Consider the following 21,023-nt stretch of genomic DNA (forward strand, 5'->3'; position numbering starts at 1 on the left):
ATCATGTTAAATGGACTGTACTGCATTACTGCAAAATGCTGCGGAAAACGCTTAGGTGTGAACCTGGGGTGTTATGGTTTTGGTAAATCTAAAGGAAGATTGTATAATGTATGGCCAGGCTTAGTTTTGTTAATTGCACAAAGATTGTATGGAAAGGGTCACCATACACGTTACAAACTGACCCGTACAATCTTTGTACAATCAACTTCTAATTTACGGAATCTGTATAATGTGAGGTCCAGGGGCGGACTGACAACTCATGGGGCCACCGGGCAATAGGGGATCATGGGGCCCCTGTGTCCTCAACCACACCCAAAAAAGCCTATGAAAGGTACCAGGGGCATCTCATGGGGACCCTTACCCCAGGCCCTCGGGCAGTGCCCGAGTTCCCAAATGGTCAGTCCGCCCCTGGTGAGGTCCCACCTACACCGATCAATCAGTTTGTATCCAATCAGGCCAGCCCTCGTACAATTTCCTGCAGATCTACCATCAGCTATGTAGCAGGGCACACACAGGCTGTTCAGTCCCTTAGGGGTTAATAGCTCTGGGCCACGCCCTCTGATCTGGAGGTATTTAGGGAGGATTCTTCACTTGACAAAAGGAGGACACGCCCACCAAACACTGTTGCCTTGACAACCAGGAAGACAGCGCGTGATACAAACGTCCAACAAACTGCCACGGCTTCAAGCGTGAGGGGAGAGGAGCGCAGATTATTCCGCCGCGACGCTGCGTCTGTGTGCCCGCGTCCTGTAAGTGCGTCCGATTTATTGTTTTTAGTGACCGTTTATTAGCTGTTGTTTTTGTTGTAGAAAATTTGTGGGGTTTTTTTTTCGTTTGTGTTGATAGAAAGCGGCTGGTATCGGGGCTCATTCACATGCGGCGTACGAGCGCGGTGTATGAACGCGTACTCCATGTGAGGTCTGGGCTTACTTGCACAGGTACTCATTGCATCCCCATGGAGACACTCTTATTGGTTGTTGGGCCACAGCTGCTCTTCCCCATCTGATACCTGCCCCTGGATACGGACCGCGGGCGTTCAACTGCGCCCCCCCCGCGCCCATACCGACCTCAGACTGAGAGCAGGCTGTGCAGCCCCTGTGTCCCAATAGACCGGCCAGACAGGGATGCATGGAGCGCCTGCACATTACAGTGCGGGCAATCACAGCCCTTACATGGGGGGTACAATGATACATCCCCTGTGCAGGGGGCCTTACATATTATACTAGTACACCCCCCACCACCCGTGTGTACACTAGTATAATGTCCGATACCCCCCACCACCACCCGTCTGTACACTAGTATAATGTCCGACACCCCCCACCACCCATCTGTACACTAGTATAATCTCCGACACCCCCCACTGCCCGTCTGTACACTAGTATAATGTCCGATACCCCCCCCACACCACCCGTCTGTACACTAGTATAATCTTCGACACCCCCCACCACCCGTCTGTACACTAGTATAATGTCCGACACCCCCCACCACCCGTCTGTACACTAGTATAATGTCCGACACCCCCCCACCGCCCGTCTGTACACTAGTATAATGTCTGACATCCCCCCACCGCCCGTCTGTACACTAGTATAATGTCCGACACCCCCCCACCGCCCGTCTGTACACTAGTATAATGTCCGACACCCCCCCACCGCCCGTCTGTACACTAGTATAATGCCCGACACCCCCCGCCGCCCGTCTGTACACTAGTATAATGTCCGACACCCCCCCCCCCCCCCACCGCCCATGTGTACACTAGTATAATGTCCGATACCCCCCCCCACCGCCCGTCTGTACACTAGTATAATGTCCGACACCCCCCCCCCACCGCCCGTCTGTACACTAGTATAATGTCCGACACCCCCCCCACCGCCCATGTGTACACTAGTATAATGTCCGATACCCCCACCACCGCCTGTCTGTACACTAGTATAATGTCCGACACCCCCCGCCGCCCGTCTGTACACTAGTATAATGTCCGACACCCCCCCACTGCCCGTCTGTACACTAGTATAATGTCCGATACCCCCCACCGCCCGTCTGTACACTAGTATAATGTCCGACACCCCCCCCACCGCCCGTGTGTACACTAGTATAATGTCCGATACCCCCACCACCCCCTGTCTGTACACTAGTATAATGTCCCATACCCCCCACCACCCGTCTGTACACTAGTATAATGTCCGACACCCCCCACCGCCCGTCTGTACACTAGTATAATGTCCGACACCCCCCCACTGCCCTTCTGGACACTAGTATAATGTCCGACACCCCCCGCCGCCCGTCTGTACACTAGTATAATGTCCGACACCCCCCCCACTGCCCTTCTGGACACTAGTATAATGTCCGATATCCCCCAAGGGGCACTTTGATAGGGACCTTGATCTAAGGGGGCACTTTGATAGGAATCCTGATCTAAGGGGGTACGCTGATAGGGACCCTGATCTAAGGGGGCACTCTGTTGAGGACAGTTTATGTAAGGGGGAGCTCTGATGGAGGCACTCTGATGGGGACACCTAATGTAAGGAGGCAAGCTGAATGGGCCCCAATGTAAAGGGGGACTGTGATAGGGACATTTGATATAAGGAGGACAGGATCTGTGTCAGACAGTGTGACAGACTCTCAGTGACTCACACATAGTGTTGGCATTAAGCCCCCTGACTTTTTTCTACTGCACCCCTAGACCAGATAGGCTAGATCCGGCCCTGGGATGGGGGAATCCTCCTGCAGTGCTATTGTATTCTGCCAGTGGGGAGCCTTCTCTGCTGTCGGAATACAATGTTCCGTGTTTCTGGCTATAGCCCTTGGCACTGATCATTCAGGAAAAACTTGGGTTGGTTGTACACAAGTTGATTGACTTGTGCAGAGTCAGCCAACCCACACATGGATCGAAATTCGTCTGGTCCCTCCTGAACTGGCCAAATTTTGATCCATGTATGGCCGGCTTAAGAGGCAGAGATTGCTCAAAGAACCCTGCCTACAAAAAGGCTGGTCCTGTCTGCATCATCAAATGACCGCGGCCTTTTGGTTGCATTTTTTAGCGGGCCAAACCGTAGCAACCAAGTCGGTGTGAAATCAGTCAAGCCTTTGCACTACATGGTTGATGATGGATCTAAAGGAGATTGTACAATCAGATTGTAGTGTATGGTCAGCCATATGTATATTCAACGGTTTTCTCTGTTACACAGACTGCTGCAGCCATGCCAGTACAATAGCAGTGCTATCCTGCCCTCAGCTAATAATGGAATCTTCTACTCCTCCAACCAGTCCATCCCCCACAGTTACTACCTTTTGTACCACTAGCCCCTCCCTCTTAGATTGTAAGCTCCGAGGATCAGGACCCTCCTAACCCTCTTGTATTGAACTGTATTGTTGCTGTATTGTCTCCCGGTATATTGTAAAGCGCTGAGCAAACTGTTGGCGCCATATAAACCCTGTATAATTATAATAGCAGTGAATTAGTGTTTCCATATTGCCTAATAAATGTTAACTCTCATGTGTTTCTAAAGATCAACTGATGTGAGAAAATGTCTGCTTCTGGGGATCTGGAAGAACTGCGGAGATTAAACAAGTCTCTCCTGGAACGCCTGGCGACAAAACAAAACCAGTTTAGGAAACCGAATCCTGCAAACAGCACTGCACAGAGCCGGGACCAAGATGGAGGCACAGCAAAGGTGAGAACACAGAGCAGACCCATCCTCCTGTCATGGCTGTGTGCAGAGAGGTGCAAGGCATTGCTGTATTCTCATCCCAGCCAAGTACATAGTTCCCTATTTATCTCACAGCCAGCCTTGTGTTGTGGTTATAATCCGGTGACCTGTTCTGTATCTGAGATCCTTTTAAAAGTTGAAGTCTAATTTGGTTTTATTCAGCCTTCCCTGGTTCCTCTGCTCGCCCCACCCCCCTTCCCCCAACATGATAATGACATTTTTAAATAACATCCTTCCATTTTCATTACATATAATAGTGACCTCATTACAGGGTCTCTGTGCTTCGCTACACAATACAGGCAGATTGTGGCTGGTGGGAGGGGCTGGCAGGGTGCTGTACATAGATTCCTGAAAACATTATGTCACCTGGAAAACTGTCTCCAATGGGACTTTAATGCAGGCATAACAGCACAAGTCCGTAAAAAAAAGTATTTCATTGTTTACAAAATTCATTATAAAAGAACAATAAAAACAATTGAATAGCTCTGGCATTCAAGCTCTGTACAGTTGTACAACCGGGACCTTGGTATATAATCTTTGGTATATAATATAAAACTTACATACCAAATTGAAACGCGGCTGGGGAAGATTATATTTCAAATTGAAACGCGGCTGGGGAAGATTATATTTCAAATTGAAACGCGGCTGGGGAAGATTATATTTCAAATTGAAACGCGACGGGGGAAGATTATATTTCAAATTGAAACGCGACGGGAGAAGATTATATTTCAAATTGAAACGCGGCGGGGGAAGATATTTCATATTGAAGTGCGTGAGGGGAAGATTATATTTCAAATTGAAACGAGGCGGGGGAAGATATTTCAAACTGAAGCGCGCGAGGGGAAGATTATATTTCAAACTGAAGCGCGCGAGGGGAAGATTATATTTCACATTGAAACACGACGGGGGAAGATATTTCAAATTGAAGCGCGTGAGGGGAAGATTATATTTCAAATTGAAACGCGTCAGAAATAGACTTTATTGTAGTAAAAGCTTGTATAAGTGGCTGTTTGCTAAATTGTTACTGATGTTGGATCATGTGTTACGAAGTCTAGAGGTACAGGTTGTACAACTGTATATATCTTGAATTCCATCGAATTGAATGGTTTTTATTGTTCTTTTATGATTACTTTTCTATCACTAATAATGCATTTCTTACATACCTAAGCTGTTATGGCTGCATTAAAGGCCCATGGGAGGCAATTTTCCTTGTGATTTAATCCAGGGATGTAGCAGCCTTGACTCAAGACGACCCATCCATTCTCATTGTAACATCACAGCACCTGGCCTCAGAAGAGACCTCCGCCCTGATGAAAGCAGTGGGCTGGCTCTTGGGAGGAGTTGTGCAAATATCAATATGTCAATCTAGAGGAGAGGGCCTTCCCAGACAGGCTGTATTTGCATGTAGTGAGCACTAGTATAATACCCGACACCCCCCACCACCCGTCTATACACTAGTATAATGTCCGGTACCCCCACCACCACCTGTCCGTACACTAGTATAATGTCCGACACCGCCCGTCTGTACAGTAGTATAATGTCCGATACCCCCCACCACCCGTCTGTACACTAGTATAATGTCTGATACCCCCCCACCACCCGTCTGTACACTAGTATAAGGTCCGATACGCTCCACCACCTGTCTGTACACTAGTATAATGTCTGATACCCCCCCACCACCCGTCTGTACACTAGTATAATGTCTGATACCCCCCCACCACCCGTCTGTACACTAGTATAATGTCTGATACCCCCCCACCGCCCGTCTGTACACTAGTATAATGTCCGACACCCCCCACCGCCCGTCTGTACACTAGTATAATGTCCGACACCCCCCCACCGCCCGTCTGTACACTAGTATAATGTCCGACACCCCCCACCGCCCGTCTGTACACTAGTATAATGTCCGACACCCCCCGCCGCCCGTCTGTACACTAGTATAATGTCCGACACCCCCCACCGCCCGTCTGTACACTAGTATAAGGTCCGATACCCCCCACCACCCGTCTGTACACTAGTATAAGGTCCGATACCCCCCAAAACCCGTCTGTAGACTAGTATAAGGTCCGATACCCCCACCACCCGTCTGTACACTAGTATAAGGTCCGATACCCCCCACCGCCTGTCTGTACACTAGTATAAGGTCCGATACCCCCCCCCACCGCCTGTCTGTACACTAGTATAAGGTCCGATACCCCCCCCCACCACCCGTCTGTACACTAGTATAAGGTCCGATACCCCCCACCACCCGTCTGTAGACTAGTATAATGTCCGATACCCCCCCACCACCCATCTGTACACTAGTATAATGTCCGATACCCCCCACCACCCGTCTGTACACTAGTATAAGGTCCGATACCCCCCACCACCCGTCTGTACACTAGTATAAGGTCCGATACCCCCCACCACCCGTCTGTAGACTAGTATAATGTCCGATACCCCCCACCACCCGTCTGTACACTAGTATAATGTCCGATACCCCCCACCACCCGTCTGTACACTAGTATAAGGTCCGATACCCCCCACCGCCCGTCTGTACACTAGTATAAGGTCCGATACCCCCCACCACCCGTCTGTAGACTAGTATAATGTCCGATACCCCCCCACCACCCATCTGTACACTAGTATAATGTCCGATACCCCCCACCACCCGTCTGTACACTAGTATAATGTCCGATACCCCCCACCACCCGTCTGTACACTAGTATAATGTCCGATACCCCCCACCACCCGTCTGTACACTAGTATAAGGTCCGATACCCCCCACCGCCTGTCTGTACACTAGTATAAGGTCCGATACCCCCCACCACCCGTCTGTAGACTAGTATAAGGTCCGATACCCCCCACCGCCTGTCTGTACACTAGTATAAGGTCCGATACCCCCCACCACCCGTCTGTAGACTAGTATAATGTCCGATACCCCCCCACCACCCATCTGTACACTAGTATAATGTCCGATACCCCCCACCACCCGTCTGTACACTAGTATAATGTCCGATACCCCCCACCACCCGTCTGTACACTAGTATAATGTCTGATACACCCCACAACCCTCAGAAGAGCCCTCAGCCCTGATACAAGCTGTGGGTTGGTTCTTGGGAGGAGTTATGCAAATATCAATATGCCTTGATGGGGGGATGTCCATCTGGAGGAGAGGGCGGGTGATGTCCATCTGGAGGAGAGGGCGGGTGATGTCCATCTGGAGGAGAGGGCGGGTGATGTCCATCTGGAGGAGAGGGCGGGTGATGTCCATCTGGAGGAGAGGGCGTTCCCAGACAGGCTGTATTTGCATGTAGCGAACACCTACATAGGAGGATAAGCCTGCATGGCTGAAACATCTAAAATCCAATGAATGAAGGGGACAGGCTGGGCAATGTCAGGCTGGGGGGGAAAGAACTGGATGATAATGGACGTGTCCAGTCAGGAAATGAGGCTAGGCTCTATCTGACTTGCTGCAGCTTCTAATATACATGGTGAGAAGCTCACAGTGTGCATTGAGATTAGAGTAAGCTGTTTCAGCACAGAAGAGGAGCCGGTACAACTGTGCAAGACGAAAAGGAAGGTCGCCGGTCAGATTTAAAAGGTAAGTTTACCTTTGGATCATTGGTCATGTTCCTCCTGATTTTGTGGTGAAACATGTCACACGTGCCAGCTCCTGGACATTCTCCTCCCGATTTCCACCCCCCTCCCTGTGACAGCAGGTGGGGGAATCTTCTCCCTGCTCCCGCTGTCACAAGTGAAAATGAGTGCGGCTATGCGGGGCTCTGTCCACATCACTCATTCACAGAGTTTTATGAATGAGTGAACTACAGGTACCATCAGCCTCTGTGGCAGACAGCTTGTAGTTGATGAACGCTCTTGTATTTCATTAATCCTTCCTACCATTCAATAACTGCCTGCCTGTATGGGAGGTACCAGCAGACAGCTGATTGAGTGTCTGCAGGATCCTGGCATTACAACTGCGATGTGCTGATCACCAGTACAATGCTTTACAGGTTGCAAAATAAAAAAAAATTATAAATGAACTTTTTTTTTACCTGCAAAAAGATGCATTATTTATTTTTTACAAAAGGTGAACTAAATACATTTTTTCATTGAGAGTTTTATTCGGTGAAAGAAGAGGGACCCAGAGCAACCAATCAGAAGCCATCTTGTACTGGTCTAATGTCAGCACATTGCCCCTAGCATTGTTTATCCATTCTGTATGCCACAAACCCAGCGAGTTTCTCGGGGATGATTCTGGTCTATCAGATAGAAATCTATTTGGCTCCTTTGTATGACGTGTCTTGCTTTACCTAATAGCATGTTGTTGGTTCTTAGGTCTGGAAGGACCGTCCACCAGTATATGGAGAAAAGGACCCCCCTTTCCTGGCCACCCGTGGTTTATCCTCCCTTGCTAGGCAAGCACTATCGACACCCAAGAGGACCTGTCATATGGAGTCATTGGATCCTCTCAGCTCCACGTTATGTCAGACCGATTTCTCCTCTCATGGTCTCCATCACAGTTCATCGGTGAAGGTCAGCACTGATGAAGACGTAATAAGAATCCGATCGCCTGTGAAACGCCTGACCGCTGCCAGTTCTATGGCGGACTGTGGTCCCCCAGACCCAGAGGGAGACTCGTTTCTGTTCACCAGGCAGTATGTGGACCACTTAATGGATGATGGGAACATGAGGGCCAAGGAGCCAAGGACTCCGAAATCTATTCTGATCACACCAAACCGAACTCCCAAGGTACGATGAATTTGCAGTGTGTGTTAAAGCTGAGCTTCAGGCAGATGTGAAGGGCACAAACGAATGCAGCTCTCCTTAATACATCAATTAATCTATTTTTTTAAAATACAATCCGTATAATTACCTCCCCTGTGACGAGGTATCAGCCTCTTCTACGCCCTGTAAAGCAGGGCTGGAGTGTGAGGGGAAAAAGAGGCAAAAAGAGCAAATCGGTTCATGTGCCGACAAGATGAGAAAGCAGCATGGCAGAGAGCTGGGCTCATCCCTGCGCTGCTTCTCGGTTCAGTCACAGTCTGGGTGGGTTTAGGACAACCTGGGCTCAGAGGAAGCAGATATATGATGCTGACTATCAGACTGAGGACATCTCCAGATCTGGTGGAGATCTCTAGATTGCAGGTAACTATTGCAGCAATAGCAAATTTTGTCATTTTATCTTTTAATGGTCTATTATACATTTCTATCATGTTTTTGGCTAGAGTTCTGCTTTAACCACTCAAGTCTCCAGTACTGTTTTTAAACAGCAACTTCTCTACTATTTTAACTTAGGGAGAGCATTGTATGTATGGAATTGTAGGTTTGGGGGCTGACGTTTGGCAACTCAAACTCTGCTCTGTCCAGCATCTCCATGCAGCAATAGATCACTGCTCCAGTGTTCTATGGTGGATGGATTGCACCCAGTAATAGATCTCTCCTAAAAGTGATCTGTTGCTACAAAGCTGCATGGGGGGTGCCTGGATCTGGTCACCTTTATGGTGTGCTGTAATGCCTTGCAGTGCATGGGCAAGATGAATGGCACCACCATGTATGTTAATTGGCTCCTGTCTAAATCGGCCCTAGTATGTATGAATGTGAGTTAGAAACTGATGTGAATGTACAATATATATATATATATATATATATATATATATATATATATATAAATAAATAAAGGTCCAGCGATAAGAACAGATTTTTTTTTTTTTTTTTTTAAGTCCGCAAACGTGCAGATAACGAAAAAACCCGTAAGTGTTCACAAAAAATGTGCAAGTGCAAAACACCACACGAAAAAGTGCACTTAGGGGTGTGCTTTGTCCTTCCCCCGAAGGGGATGGACCACTACCCTGATCCCCCGGGGCACGAAGCTCCTGACAGGGACAAGGTTCCCATTTGGTCCTCCTGGCCAAAAGGCCTGGTGGACCACCGTTCCTTGTGTCCAGCCGAAGCCAGACACCCAGTACTTGGTCAGGGGGCTCTCCCGAAGAGAAAACCCCCCTAGGGACAGGGGAGGAAGGAACCAAAAGGCCACACATCCTCCCCCTAGACTTCAGGGCAGGCCCGAGGACCCACACCCTCCATCCTGTGAGAAAACACACACATAAGTAAGAAAAAGTGACAAAACGTGGGAGGTGAATAAATTAAATAAATAGAAAATAAAAAAGTGGTCGTGCCAAATAGTGCACAGACCAGGCCCTGAGGTAAGAGATAAGAACAGATTTTTGATTGAAAAAGATACTTTATTACAGAAGTATAAAAAAACATGATACTCGTTATCGGGGTACATCTCACCCTATACTGCGACGCAGCGCACCACATTGCAATATAGTTCCAGGCATACGATAAATACATTCAATAATACATTCACTCAGCGGTATGATGCCTGACGTGATGTGCGTGGCGGACGGATCCCCAGACCAACACGTCATGCATAACGCCGCTTACCCCGAGACCATAGCATCCTAAGACAGAGAACTTTTCTTACCATTACAAAGTCATGCAAGATACGATTAGTTACAATATACAATAAGCATCGGGTGTGAGGGGGGGAGGGGGGAAAAGGGGTCACAGGCCCGAAGCTTTATTGAAGGGACAAAGACACGCAAGGGGGAGTAGGGGGAAGGGGAGATCTTCAGACGTCCTCTTCCTCCTTAAAGTCCATCAAGGTATAGTCCCTGAGCAGACTGAGGAGCAGTCTGCGGCAGTCCTCAATGGACATCCTCTCCCGCTGGTGGATGAGGCGCTTCCTGGTGCACCATAAAGCGTCCTTAAAGCAACACAGCACCCGCCAGGCGCTGTCAATGTCCTCCAGGGAAAAAGTTCCACAGAAAAGTCCATTCAACACCCCAAAGTGTGTGATGGCTGTCTGTGGCACAAAGTCCTTGAGTTCAGGTTCCAGGGCCCTCAACAGGTCCTGAGCAAAAGAGCACTCCCAGAAAACGTGATGAGCTGTTTCCTCGTGGATGATGCAGAAGGGGCAGTGTCTGTATCTGCTCAGGTTCCTGGCATGCATAAATGTTCTGAGAGGCAACCCCCCTTGGATTGCCATTGCTACTGATAAGAACAGATACTACACTTGATCTTAGCCAAAAGGCCGAGAAGCTACTTACCATAAAGTGGGAACCTGAGACTAGGATGATACATAGTTTATAAAATAACATCACATCAGAGTCTCTCAATTACATCACAGGTCCCCCTATCAGTGGAGAGGGAGAGAGCAAATATGCTAATTAGATACAATGCTCTCCCTAAGTTAAAATAGTATGGTCCAAAATAATGATTGTTCATGGATTCGGGGGATGGTGAGAGGGGTGATCCGTTGGATCCGAGCGGGCATCTGGGAAAAAATTAGGGGTTTTATGGGTGGGTAATGTCAGACAAATTTGCATGTTTTTGAATAATCCCATACTTGAGGTATGCAAAAGGAGTATGCAAATTAAGGTGACCATGGTTCTTGCATGGTCCAATACGTATTTCCTTCACTGTATCTTGGTCTGTGGAGGAGGGGGAAATCTGGTTTGGTTCTGTCAGAAGAGGAAGGGGAGGGCTATGTGCACTTTGCCTTTAAAGTGCACTTGTCTATTAAGCCTGTCAATAAGGTGATCTAGTGAATAAGAAGCACACTCAAACAATATAATCGTTTGCTTATTTTTTTCATATTTTTTTTTTTTCTCCATCTTCTGGCTGTCTCCACATCCACAGTCCGTTCAGCGAGGCCCTTTATCTATCAGGCATTTCGGGGTACTAAGATCGATGGTCAACCAACCGGCCAACCGGGCTCGACAGATCTGACTTCTGTTTTGTAGTGTAACTCCTCAGTTCTGCTGACCCTGTTCTAACACCAGATTTGGCAGCATTCCAGACGCTTTACATCACAGTGCTGCTGAATGCGTATGTGTGAGCAGCCGAGACATCAGTCCTCTGAATTTTCATTTCTGTTCTGCTAGGTGGATGATTGAAGTATCAGGGTCACTATAGCAGGAGCATCGTGGGCTGATCTGGATACTCCCAACAACTAGATCCCCCGTGACATAATTATTTACACTTCAGCATCTACCAAAAAAATCAGTTGTGGATGGACTGAACCTTAAACATTACAGCCTTTGTACTATATGTGCCTATTTCTTCTTACAGAGAGATCCTGGACGTGTGACTTTCCTGTCCAGCCCTACAGCTCCTCATAGTAACCAGTGGACTGGGCGTCCCTTACTGGGCTATGACTGGATAGCAGGTGAGTACAGATATATTACCGGAAGCGTGTCATAAGAGCATTATACGAGCTGCCATTGTGCCCTGTCTGTGGCTTCATTGCTTTCAGATTCATTGACCTGGTTGATCAATTTAGAATGATACAGTATCTGAACTCCCAGGCATACTTCTTCCAGCTCAGTGACATAAAATAATGTAGCCAAAGAATCAGAGTGACAGCCAGGCAACCAGCCGTCTGTAAATAATCTTAGACCAGACGCTGTCAGTGATAGTCTTCAAACTACCTCTGTGACTACACTGCCACTGACAGTTGTTTGGTGTCCAATAGGTAATCTGAGAATATCAGCATGGTTCTTGTTCCTGTGATCACCATGGACATCAGTCATGGTGATCATGTGAGCTTCAGTTCACAAGCAATCCTGCAAGCTGTCACTGATACTTGCACAGAAAGAATGACAGTGATAATTGTGCAGCAGTTCTGTGGATATATACCGTATATAAGAATAATGATAAAAATGGCACACTAAAGAAAAGCCTTATGTTCTTCCAAAAAAGTAATCGCAAAAATATGAGTTGGTAAGCAAATTGGTTATCCAGACGCACGCACACACACACACACTTTGGTCCACTCATCTAAGGCCTCATGCATCTGGGGCTGTATGTTGTAAAATTCGGGCATACTTCCCCACCTGGGAGCCACAGGTGCTGTGAATAGCCAACCATTGAAATGAATGGCTGTACATGGGTATGCACAGGTACTTGTGTAAAAATGAATGGCTGTACACGGGTATGCACAGGTACTTGTGTAAAAACTCACACTTGGGTGCAGGGGCGAACTGACCATTCGGGCACTGCCTGAGGGCCCTGGGTCAGTAGGGGGCCCCATGGGATGTACCTTTTTCATAGTTTTTTTTTGGGTGTGGTTTGACTGTGGGCAAGGACACAGGGGCCTCATGATCCCCTATTGCCCGGGGCCCCATGAGTTTTCAGTCCGCCCCTGCTTGGGTGTAATGATAATGCATATTAAGCCTTCACAAAGCTGTGTGAAAGGGCAAGGACTCCATGTTGTTCAGACTTCAGCCATGACAGTTTGTAAAACAAGTTGGTGAATAGCAGCAGTGATTCCCTTCTTTTCATTCCCCCAGGAAGTTGTGTATTGTGCAACACACAACTGTTGCCAGTGCCTTATTATCAGTCCAGGACAGATACAGACCCTCTCATGCCTGTTAGCCCAATCCACCATTTCAGTCTTGAAACCCTAATAAAACTGTCACCCTAGGCAGCTTGGGCAATCCAGAGAACTAACTAGACATTGGGCCATAAATACCTTAGCAGAAGTTTCTAGAATACACATTTCCTGATAGACTGTTTATCAGCCAAGACTCTAAAACTTCAGCATGTTTCATATCTTCTGAAATTATGATGGTATAGCCAGGATAAAGTCATATTCATCTTCACCAGTTATCGGGTAGCATTTTGAACACAAACACCATTATGCGAGGGGTATCACCACTATGCGAGGGGGTATCAGAGTGGATTAGGCCTCCACACCCCTCCTTGGAGAAACCGACCTCCAAGACCTGTCTTACCTGTATCCATTTTGAAGCTAATTTCATGCTGGACAATAATCTGCCTGGGAGCAGACTGTAAATGGTGTATTCAGAAATATGAATACTTATAAGAAACTGTATTTGGGACTTGGTCATAAACATGGTGACCACCCAGCACCCACGTCTTAAACCAGATGATTGCTCAGATCGTCTGTCAACACCCTCCTTGATGTCAGATAAAAAAAGAGATTGCAAGCAGATTTGACAGCTCTTGTTTTAACATAAACCAAGGAACACCTAACCAGACTTGGGAGAGCCACTGTACCATTTTTACTTGATCAATTGGACTCTGCTAAAACCAAGGACTTGGCAAGTATTCTTCATTTTCAACTTCTTTTTAATTCTCTGTTGCTTTGTCTCTTTTATTTCTTTATAACACCTTTTTTTCTGTAAATATTTAATTTGCATCATTTTGACCTTTTCATTATTAAACCCTGTTTTGAATAGTGTTACAACTGTCCCTAAAGTTTTTAATGCAAAGGAAAGAATCCCTGTCTCTTGAAGAGTGCTACTGTATATGGCACATCTCTGAATATACCTGTCTGTGGTGGCAGTGTGTGTGTACAGATGTTTATTTTTCATAGTAGTTCTTGTTAAAATTTTGAGTTTCCGCCTTCTCGGTCAAAAGGTGGTGATGGCAGTTTAAAGAGTATATAGCTTAGTTAACTAAACCCAGTGACAGGCTGCTGGCACCTAGATTGTGGTCCCAAAAGCTGGAAAATCTTTGTGCAGGGTGAGGGCAGCTGAGAGTGACATTGTTACATAAGTGACCGTGTGGTGTGAGATTGGCTCTTCATTTGTCACGAGTTGGTGAGAAGTGTAGGGGTTGGGCACCGTGTTCACCACAGTAGGTACAGATGTACACCCCTATATGTAGTCTAAGTCCAGAGGTGTCTGTATGCATTCTTTTGTTTACCTGCATACAGCCATTGATTTCTGTGGATGGCTTTACACTACGCCTGTGGCCCTAGGGCCACGACATACAACTGGATTTTACATCATACGGTTCGAGGCGCATGTGTGCATGAAACCTAACATTTTCTGACCTCTGATCAAATAGAAATCTTCTGTCTAGCCAGTTTCCAATAATGGTCTGTCCTTCAGGGCTGCTGGAAGTGAACTCCGGGGTCACCGATAAATCGGATGAGTTCTTCTCAGACATCAGTGAATTCCGACGGGTCAACAGAGAGGAATGTGTTAATGCTTCCTTATCAGGGTGAGTGTTGTGGAGCGGGCATAGGTGATGTGCTGCACTATTTCAGATCTGCTTATAACTAACAAAAATATAAAAGGTGTGAACAAGCAGAGTAATCCACAAATCCCCCAGCACACGCTCCAGTTAATCTGCACAAAATTTAAACGGAAAAAGAATTCTGGGCTTATACTAATTAATCCTAAAACTGCTCCCACCCCCCTTTTATTATATGTGTATATACTGCAGGGACGGACTGACCATTTGGGCACTCGGGCATTGCCCGAGGGCCCAGGGTCAGTAGGGGGCCCCATGAGATGCCCCTGGTACCTTTTCATAGGCTTTTTTTGGGTGTGGTTTGAGTGTGGGTGAGGACACAGGGGCCCCATGATCCCCTATTGCCCGGGGGCCCCATGAGTTGTCAATCCGCCCCGATATTGGGTGTGTGTATTATTATTATTATACTACAGGTTTTATATAGCGCCAACAGTTTGCTCAGTGATTTACAATATAACGGGAGACAATACAGTTCAATACAAGAGGGATAGGAGGGTCCTGATATATATATATATATATATATATGTTTTTGTCTAACCCACAGATATATATATATATATATATATCTGTGGGTTAGACAAAAATATGTAAACACTACATTGCAGGTGTGAAAGTGACGACGTGTTTTGCGGTAAAAGTGTAAGTGAACATTCTTTTGCTTCTGCTGTGTGATGAGACACCTAGCTAACAGGTGGGAAGCCTTATTTTCCACATTCACTGCATGCGATGCTAGTAATACGGAGGCATGTCAGAGCTTACGGAGCTTCAAAGAGGTTGTGCCGCTTAGCTGGTGCCTCTGTGACTGAAGTTTGCCAGTTTATTTGCCTTGTGAAGAGGTACAGTATCAAAGTTTATGACAACATATTTTGTTTCTGGGAAACCGCTGTCTGACGAGCGTAAGCGCGGTTGACATGGTCAGCTGACCAAAAGGACATAAGGATTGTAGACCGGAATAAGAAAACTGCTGCAAAAGTGACTGCAGAGCTCAGTCTCGGTCCCGTGAAGACTGAGATTGAGCTCTGCGTATATTACATACATGTAGAGCAATATATCGTTTCCCAATTGTCCTATAGGTCTGTGGCTTGTTTAAAATAACTTTTAGACTGGAAAAAAAGTTCATGCAAAAATAAAGAATTTTTAATAGTACAAAACAGAAAAGCGACGGCAGAAAAACACTGAGTGGTCCATCGAGCCTGCCATTTTTTTTGGGGGGGGGGGTTTGTTTTGTCTCTTTTTTTGTTGTTTGTTTTTGTTAATTCGAGTAGAGATCTGGACTCCCTTCTAGGGGCGGACTGACAACTCATGGGGCCCCCGGGCAATAGGGGATCATGGGGCCCCTGTGTCCACGCCCAAGCTCAAAAAAACCAATGAAAAAGGTACCAGGGGCATCTCATAGGGCCCCCTACTGACCCCAGGCCCTCGGGCAGTGCCCGAGTTTCCAAATGGTCAGTCCGCCCCTGCTCCCTACCTTTGCCAGAAGTTAATTCCAAGCATCAACTACTCTTTCAGTAAAATAATACTTTCTGAGATTGGTTTTGGGTTTTCCTCCAGATAGTTTAAGGTAATTTCCCCATGTTCTTGATTTTGGTAAACACTGACTTACGATTTATCAGCTGTTTGAATTTCCTAACGTGTCACTGCTTTTGTATCTAGAGATGGCCAAGAACAATCCTCTGAATCTGAGGAAGAGCCGAACCTCTCGCTGGACACTCACCAATGTATGTGAATTCTGTCCTGATAATTATGATCCAGTCTGGAGACTTTCCATTAATGTCTCCGGTTTTGATATCTTCTAGGTGTTTACTGCTACAGGGTCAACAGCCGCCTGTTTATATCGCCTGTAGGAGCGGAGTCTGCCTGTCCTGTCTGTAAGAAGCGCAGGGGAAGGCGCCGCACAACATTGGATGAACCGGCTTATGTCAGGTTTGTCAGGCAAAGAGTGAAATGCCTCCATGTGTTACGTGTCTTACCTGACAAAAGTTTAGTAATTCTGTACAGCCAGTCTTGTGATCCAGACACAGGCAGGTCATTTCACTTTTTCCCATGGTGGTTTAGCAGCTCTGTCACCATCTACCTCAGTCTGTTGATTAGATAACAAAAGATAATTAATAAAATAGGTGCAGCGCTAAAGAATTCTTAAGCATATGGTGCCAGTTTGCACCCAATATAACAATGATAGTCAATAAGTGCTGAAAGGTGAAGGCTTGACCAGGGGCGGACTGACCATTTGGAAACTCAGGCAGTGCCCGAGGGCCTGGGGTCAGTAGGGGGCCCCATGAGATGCCCCTGGTACCTTTTTTCATAGGCTTTTTTGAGTTTGGGCAAGGACACAGGGGCCCCATGATCCCCTATTGCCCGGGGGCCCCATGAGTTGTCAGTCCGCCCCTGGGCTTGACATGCAGTGGTCAGCAGGGAATGAATCCTCCTTAGTGATAAATAATAGTGACTCCGCGCTCCAATCTGTAAGAATTGCGCACTCACCAAATACACCAGGAATTTGTGCATTAAATATATGCTCTCTGCGGGGTCCCCTTTTAAAGTAGGTCAGTCAGGAGTATGGATCCTCTGTCCGGACACCAGCCTCCAGTACAGCTCCTCTTCCACCGGGGGTCTCTCCAAGCAGATGGCTCAAAGCCAAGCCATATATAGAACAAAACTGATAGTGTAGTATTTTTTGCTAAAAAATGTATTAAGAATCCTTCTTACAGATATTTGAGGATATAAAATCCTCTATTCAATAATACAACTTGTGCAAAAACTCCATACAAAACGAAAAAACTGCAGAGCTGATGTGAAAGGCTGAATCAGCCACTAACCAAAATGGCCGCCGGACCTCACGTGCTGCTCCAGCAGCGTGACGTCACCGCGTTAGGGCTCCTCCTTAATGCGTTTCGTGCTATAGCACGTTATCAAAAGGGCTGTACACCATTGGCTCCTCCTATCAGCAAGCTCTCATTAATCAACTGGCCTCTCAGTATACAATCTGATTGTACATTCCAAAACTATATCCCAGTTTACCCAAACTATCTATGCAAATTGTATCAAACAGGTACTGCATAACTGTTGGTAATGCTAAAGGAGAATGTACAATCTGATTGTATAGCGTATGGTCAACTTTACATTGACAGTGTGGTACAATGCAGTAAAACAAGTGGTTGGCTCACACTTGGGTGGAAGGAAAGAAAATCACTTGATTCCCCCATCAGCACAGTCAGTGTTGATGGAGGCAACCTTCCCGCAGAGCTATTGTGTTCTGCCGGCGGCGAGCCATCCCTATCAACAGAACACAATGATCACTGCTGGCGGCTATAGCCACCGACAGTAATTGCATGCAAAAAATCAGATAGGCTGGTTGTACTGAAGTCGAATGATGGATCAACTTCAGTGCACTTGGACAGCAGCATTGTCAGTCTGTGGGGAGGGTAGTGTTAGATGGACTAACAGACTTAGGTGTATTTAACCAACAAATTAAAGCCGAACTCCAGCTAACACTTTTTAAGCAGTTACAGGAACATTTTTTTTTCCATTTTTGGAATAAAGTTTTTACATAAATAAAAGCTGACCATTGTAAACACCCCTGTCAGTGGTAAACAGTTCATCTCAATACTCTGATACTTCTCCTAGAAAGCTTGGTCCATTAAAGGTTGGAAAGATGAAATATAAGACTTACAGGCAGAATCACCAGGTGAGATTAAAATAAAAAGCCTAAAGGGAGAAAACTAATGCAGCCTCCACATCTAACAATTGGTAAGCTGCAATATATATATATTTTTTTTTTCGGGGGGGTTAAATAACGCTTTAGGATTGAAAAGCAGTAGGTTGTTATAGACAACACAGGCAGTTCATCTTTCAGACACTTTGATAAATGAGGTCCAGCGTTCATTATTATTAAGAAAAATTAATAATAGCGCCTATGGTTAAAATTGTATAACTTACTAATAGTGTACCAGCTGCAAAAAAACCACCATATATAAAGTGTACCAATTAATAAATAATTTGCGCTAGTAAATATATATAAATATATGTAAAGAAATCATCAAATCATAAGTCCAGAAAAATATATATATACCAATACCACAAAAAAATATAAAAAACTTTTTAGGTGCAAAAAAACTTTTGTGCAAAAGGAGTGTCTCAATATAAAAAAAGTGTCTCAATATAAAAAAAAAAAAAAAATTTCACCAAAAAACCTTGATAATATAATGGCAGATCATCCATAAAAATATCTTCAGAAACGGAAGCTCTCCAACACACCGATCCTCATCGATCGAAATAACAGGACGAAAAACTTTGTAGTTAATCGAAAATCCACTTCTCCAATAGAAAAAGGACCACCTTCAAACGTATCCATGGGGGGAAATGCCAAGCACTCGAGAGAAACAGAAAGACTTCATGGTGCAATATTATAAAAACCAATTCCTTTATTAGATACTCATTGCACTTACTCAAGAGGTGTCCCAGCCGACACCAGCATCAACAGCATCAACAGCAATCACATAAACGAGCCTGGCTACTCAGCACATGTGCAATAGCTGGCAGTCAAAAACGTAATGACATCACATCAATCAAGCTCCCTTTGGGCGGAGCTTGATTGATGTGATGTCATTACGTTTTTGACTGCCAGCTATTGCACATGTGCTGAGTAGTCAGGCTCGTTTATGTGATTGCTGTTGATGCTGGTGTCGGCTGGGACACCTCTTGAGTAAGTGCAATGAGTATCTAATAAAGGAATTGGTTTTTATAATATTGCACCATGAAGTCTTTCTGTTTCTCTCGAGTGCTTGGCATTTCCCCCCATGGATACGTTTGAAGGTGGTCCTTTTTCTATTGGAGAAGTGGATTTTCGATTAACTACAAAGTTTTTCGTCCTGTTATTTCGATCGATGAGGATCGGTGTGTTGGAGAGCTTCCGTTTCTGAAGATATTTTTATGGATGATCTGCCATTATATTATCAAGGTTTTTTGGTGAATTTTTTTTTTTTTTTTTATATTGAGACACTTTTTTTATATTGAGACACTCCTTTTGCACAAAAGTTTTTTTGCACCTAAAAAGTTTTTTATATTTTTTTGTGGTATTGGTACATATATATTTTTTTGGACTTATGATTTGATGATTTCTTTACATATATTTATATATATTTACTAGCGTTCATTATTATTGGCTTTGTTATGTAGTGCACAGAACATTCCATTTCTGGTTCTTTATTTGATAGCTTTTTTTTTTCTTTTTTTTTTTTTTCAGGGTCAGTATCCCCAGATCCACCCTGCTCCCTCCATACAAGTACAGAGCTCATCGGAGGAAAAGTTTCGACCCCACAGACACCCTGGCCTTGCCATCAGTAAGTTGCAGTATGCCCCTGCACTTCCATCTTTTGATAGACATGCTGGTATCTAAGTTGGCCCTTGTATGTATGTATGTATGTATGTGTGTATGTATGCATGTTTATATACACTATATTGCCAAAAGTATTGGGCCCGCCCTCTAAATCATTGGATTCAGGTGTTCCAATCCCCTCCATGGACACAGGTGTATACAATCAAGCCCCTAGGCATGCAGACTGCTTCTACAAACATTGGTGAATGAATGTGTTGCTCTCAGGAGCTCAGTGACTCCAAGCGTGGTCCCGTGATAGGTGGCCACCTGGGCAATAGGTCCATCCGTGACATTTCCTGGCTACTAAATATTCCACGCTCAACTATTAGTGGGATTATAACAAAGTGGAAGCAACTGGGAACAACAGAAACTCAGCCACCAAGTGGTAGGCCACGTCACATGACAGAGCGGGGTCAGTGCATGCTGAAGCGCACAGTGCACAGAAGTCAACAATTGTCTGCAGAGTCAATAGCTAAAGACCTCCAAACTTCATGTGGCCTTCAGATGAGCACAACAACAGTGCGTAGAGAGCTTCATGGAATGGGTTTCCATGGCCGAGCAGCTGCATCCAAGCCTTACATCACCAAGTGCTGTGCAAAGTGTCGGATGCTGTGGTGTAAAGCACGCCGCCACTGGACTCTAGAGCAGAGGAGACGTGTTCTCTGGAGTGACCATTCATTCTTCTCTGACTGGCAATCTGATGGACGTGTCTGGGTTTGGCAGTTGCCAGGAGAACGGTTCTTGCCTGACTGCATTGTGCCAAGAGTAAAGTTTGGTGGAGGGGGGATTATGGTGTGGGGTTGTTTTTCAGGGGTTGGGCTTGGCCCCCTAGTTCCAGTGAGGGGAACTCTTAAGACGTCAGCATACCAAGACATTTTGGACAATTT

General features: G+C 45.9%; 1 protein-coding gene and 1 pseudogene across 2 annotated transcripts in view; one reads left to right on the forward strand and one right to left on the reverse strand.

Annotated features, from left to right (window-relative positions):
- MIIP (migration and invasion inhibitory protein) overlaps positions 1 to 21,023 on the forward strand; it is a 29,768-nt gene that overhangs the window by 908 nt on the left and 7,837 nt on the right. The window contains exons 1-8 of one of the 2 annotated variants that reach the window (XM_089681627.1): positions 542 to 749; positions 3,507 to 3,671; positions 8,028 to 8,441; positions 11,829 to 11,925; positions 14,618 to 14,729; positions 16,416 to 16,480; positions 16,559 to 16,685; positions 20,005 to 20,101. In XM_089681627.1, coding sequence (XP_089537753.1) covers positions 3,525 to 3,671; positions 8,028 to 8,441; positions 11,829 to 11,925; positions 14,618 to 14,729; positions 16,416 to 16,480; positions 16,559 to 16,685; positions 20,005 to 20,101 — 1,059 coding nt within the window. In that variant the 5' untranslated portion in view covers positions 542 to 749; positions 3,507 to 3,524. Of the gene's footprint in view, positions 1 to 541; positions 750 to 3,506; positions 3,672 to 8,027; positions 8,442 to 11,828; positions 11,926 to 14,617; positions 14,730 to 16,415; positions 16,481 to 16,558; positions 16,686 to 20,004; positions 20,102 to 21,023 lie in introns of those variants that run through there. The other variant, XM_089681626.1, reaches the window with a different exon arrangement.
- Positions 10,689 to 10,800, reverse strand: LOC149459096 (U2 spliceosomal RNA; annotated as a pseudogene).

The sequence above is a fragment of the Staurois parvus genome, unplaced genomic scaffold, assembly GCF_062004578.1.
Source record: "Staurois parvus isolate SC_StPar_1 unplaced genomic scaffold, SC_StPar_1.0 ptg000274l, whole genome shotgun sequence".
NCBI lineage: Eukaryota > Metazoa > Chordata > Amphibia > Anura > Ranidae > Staurois > Staurois parvus.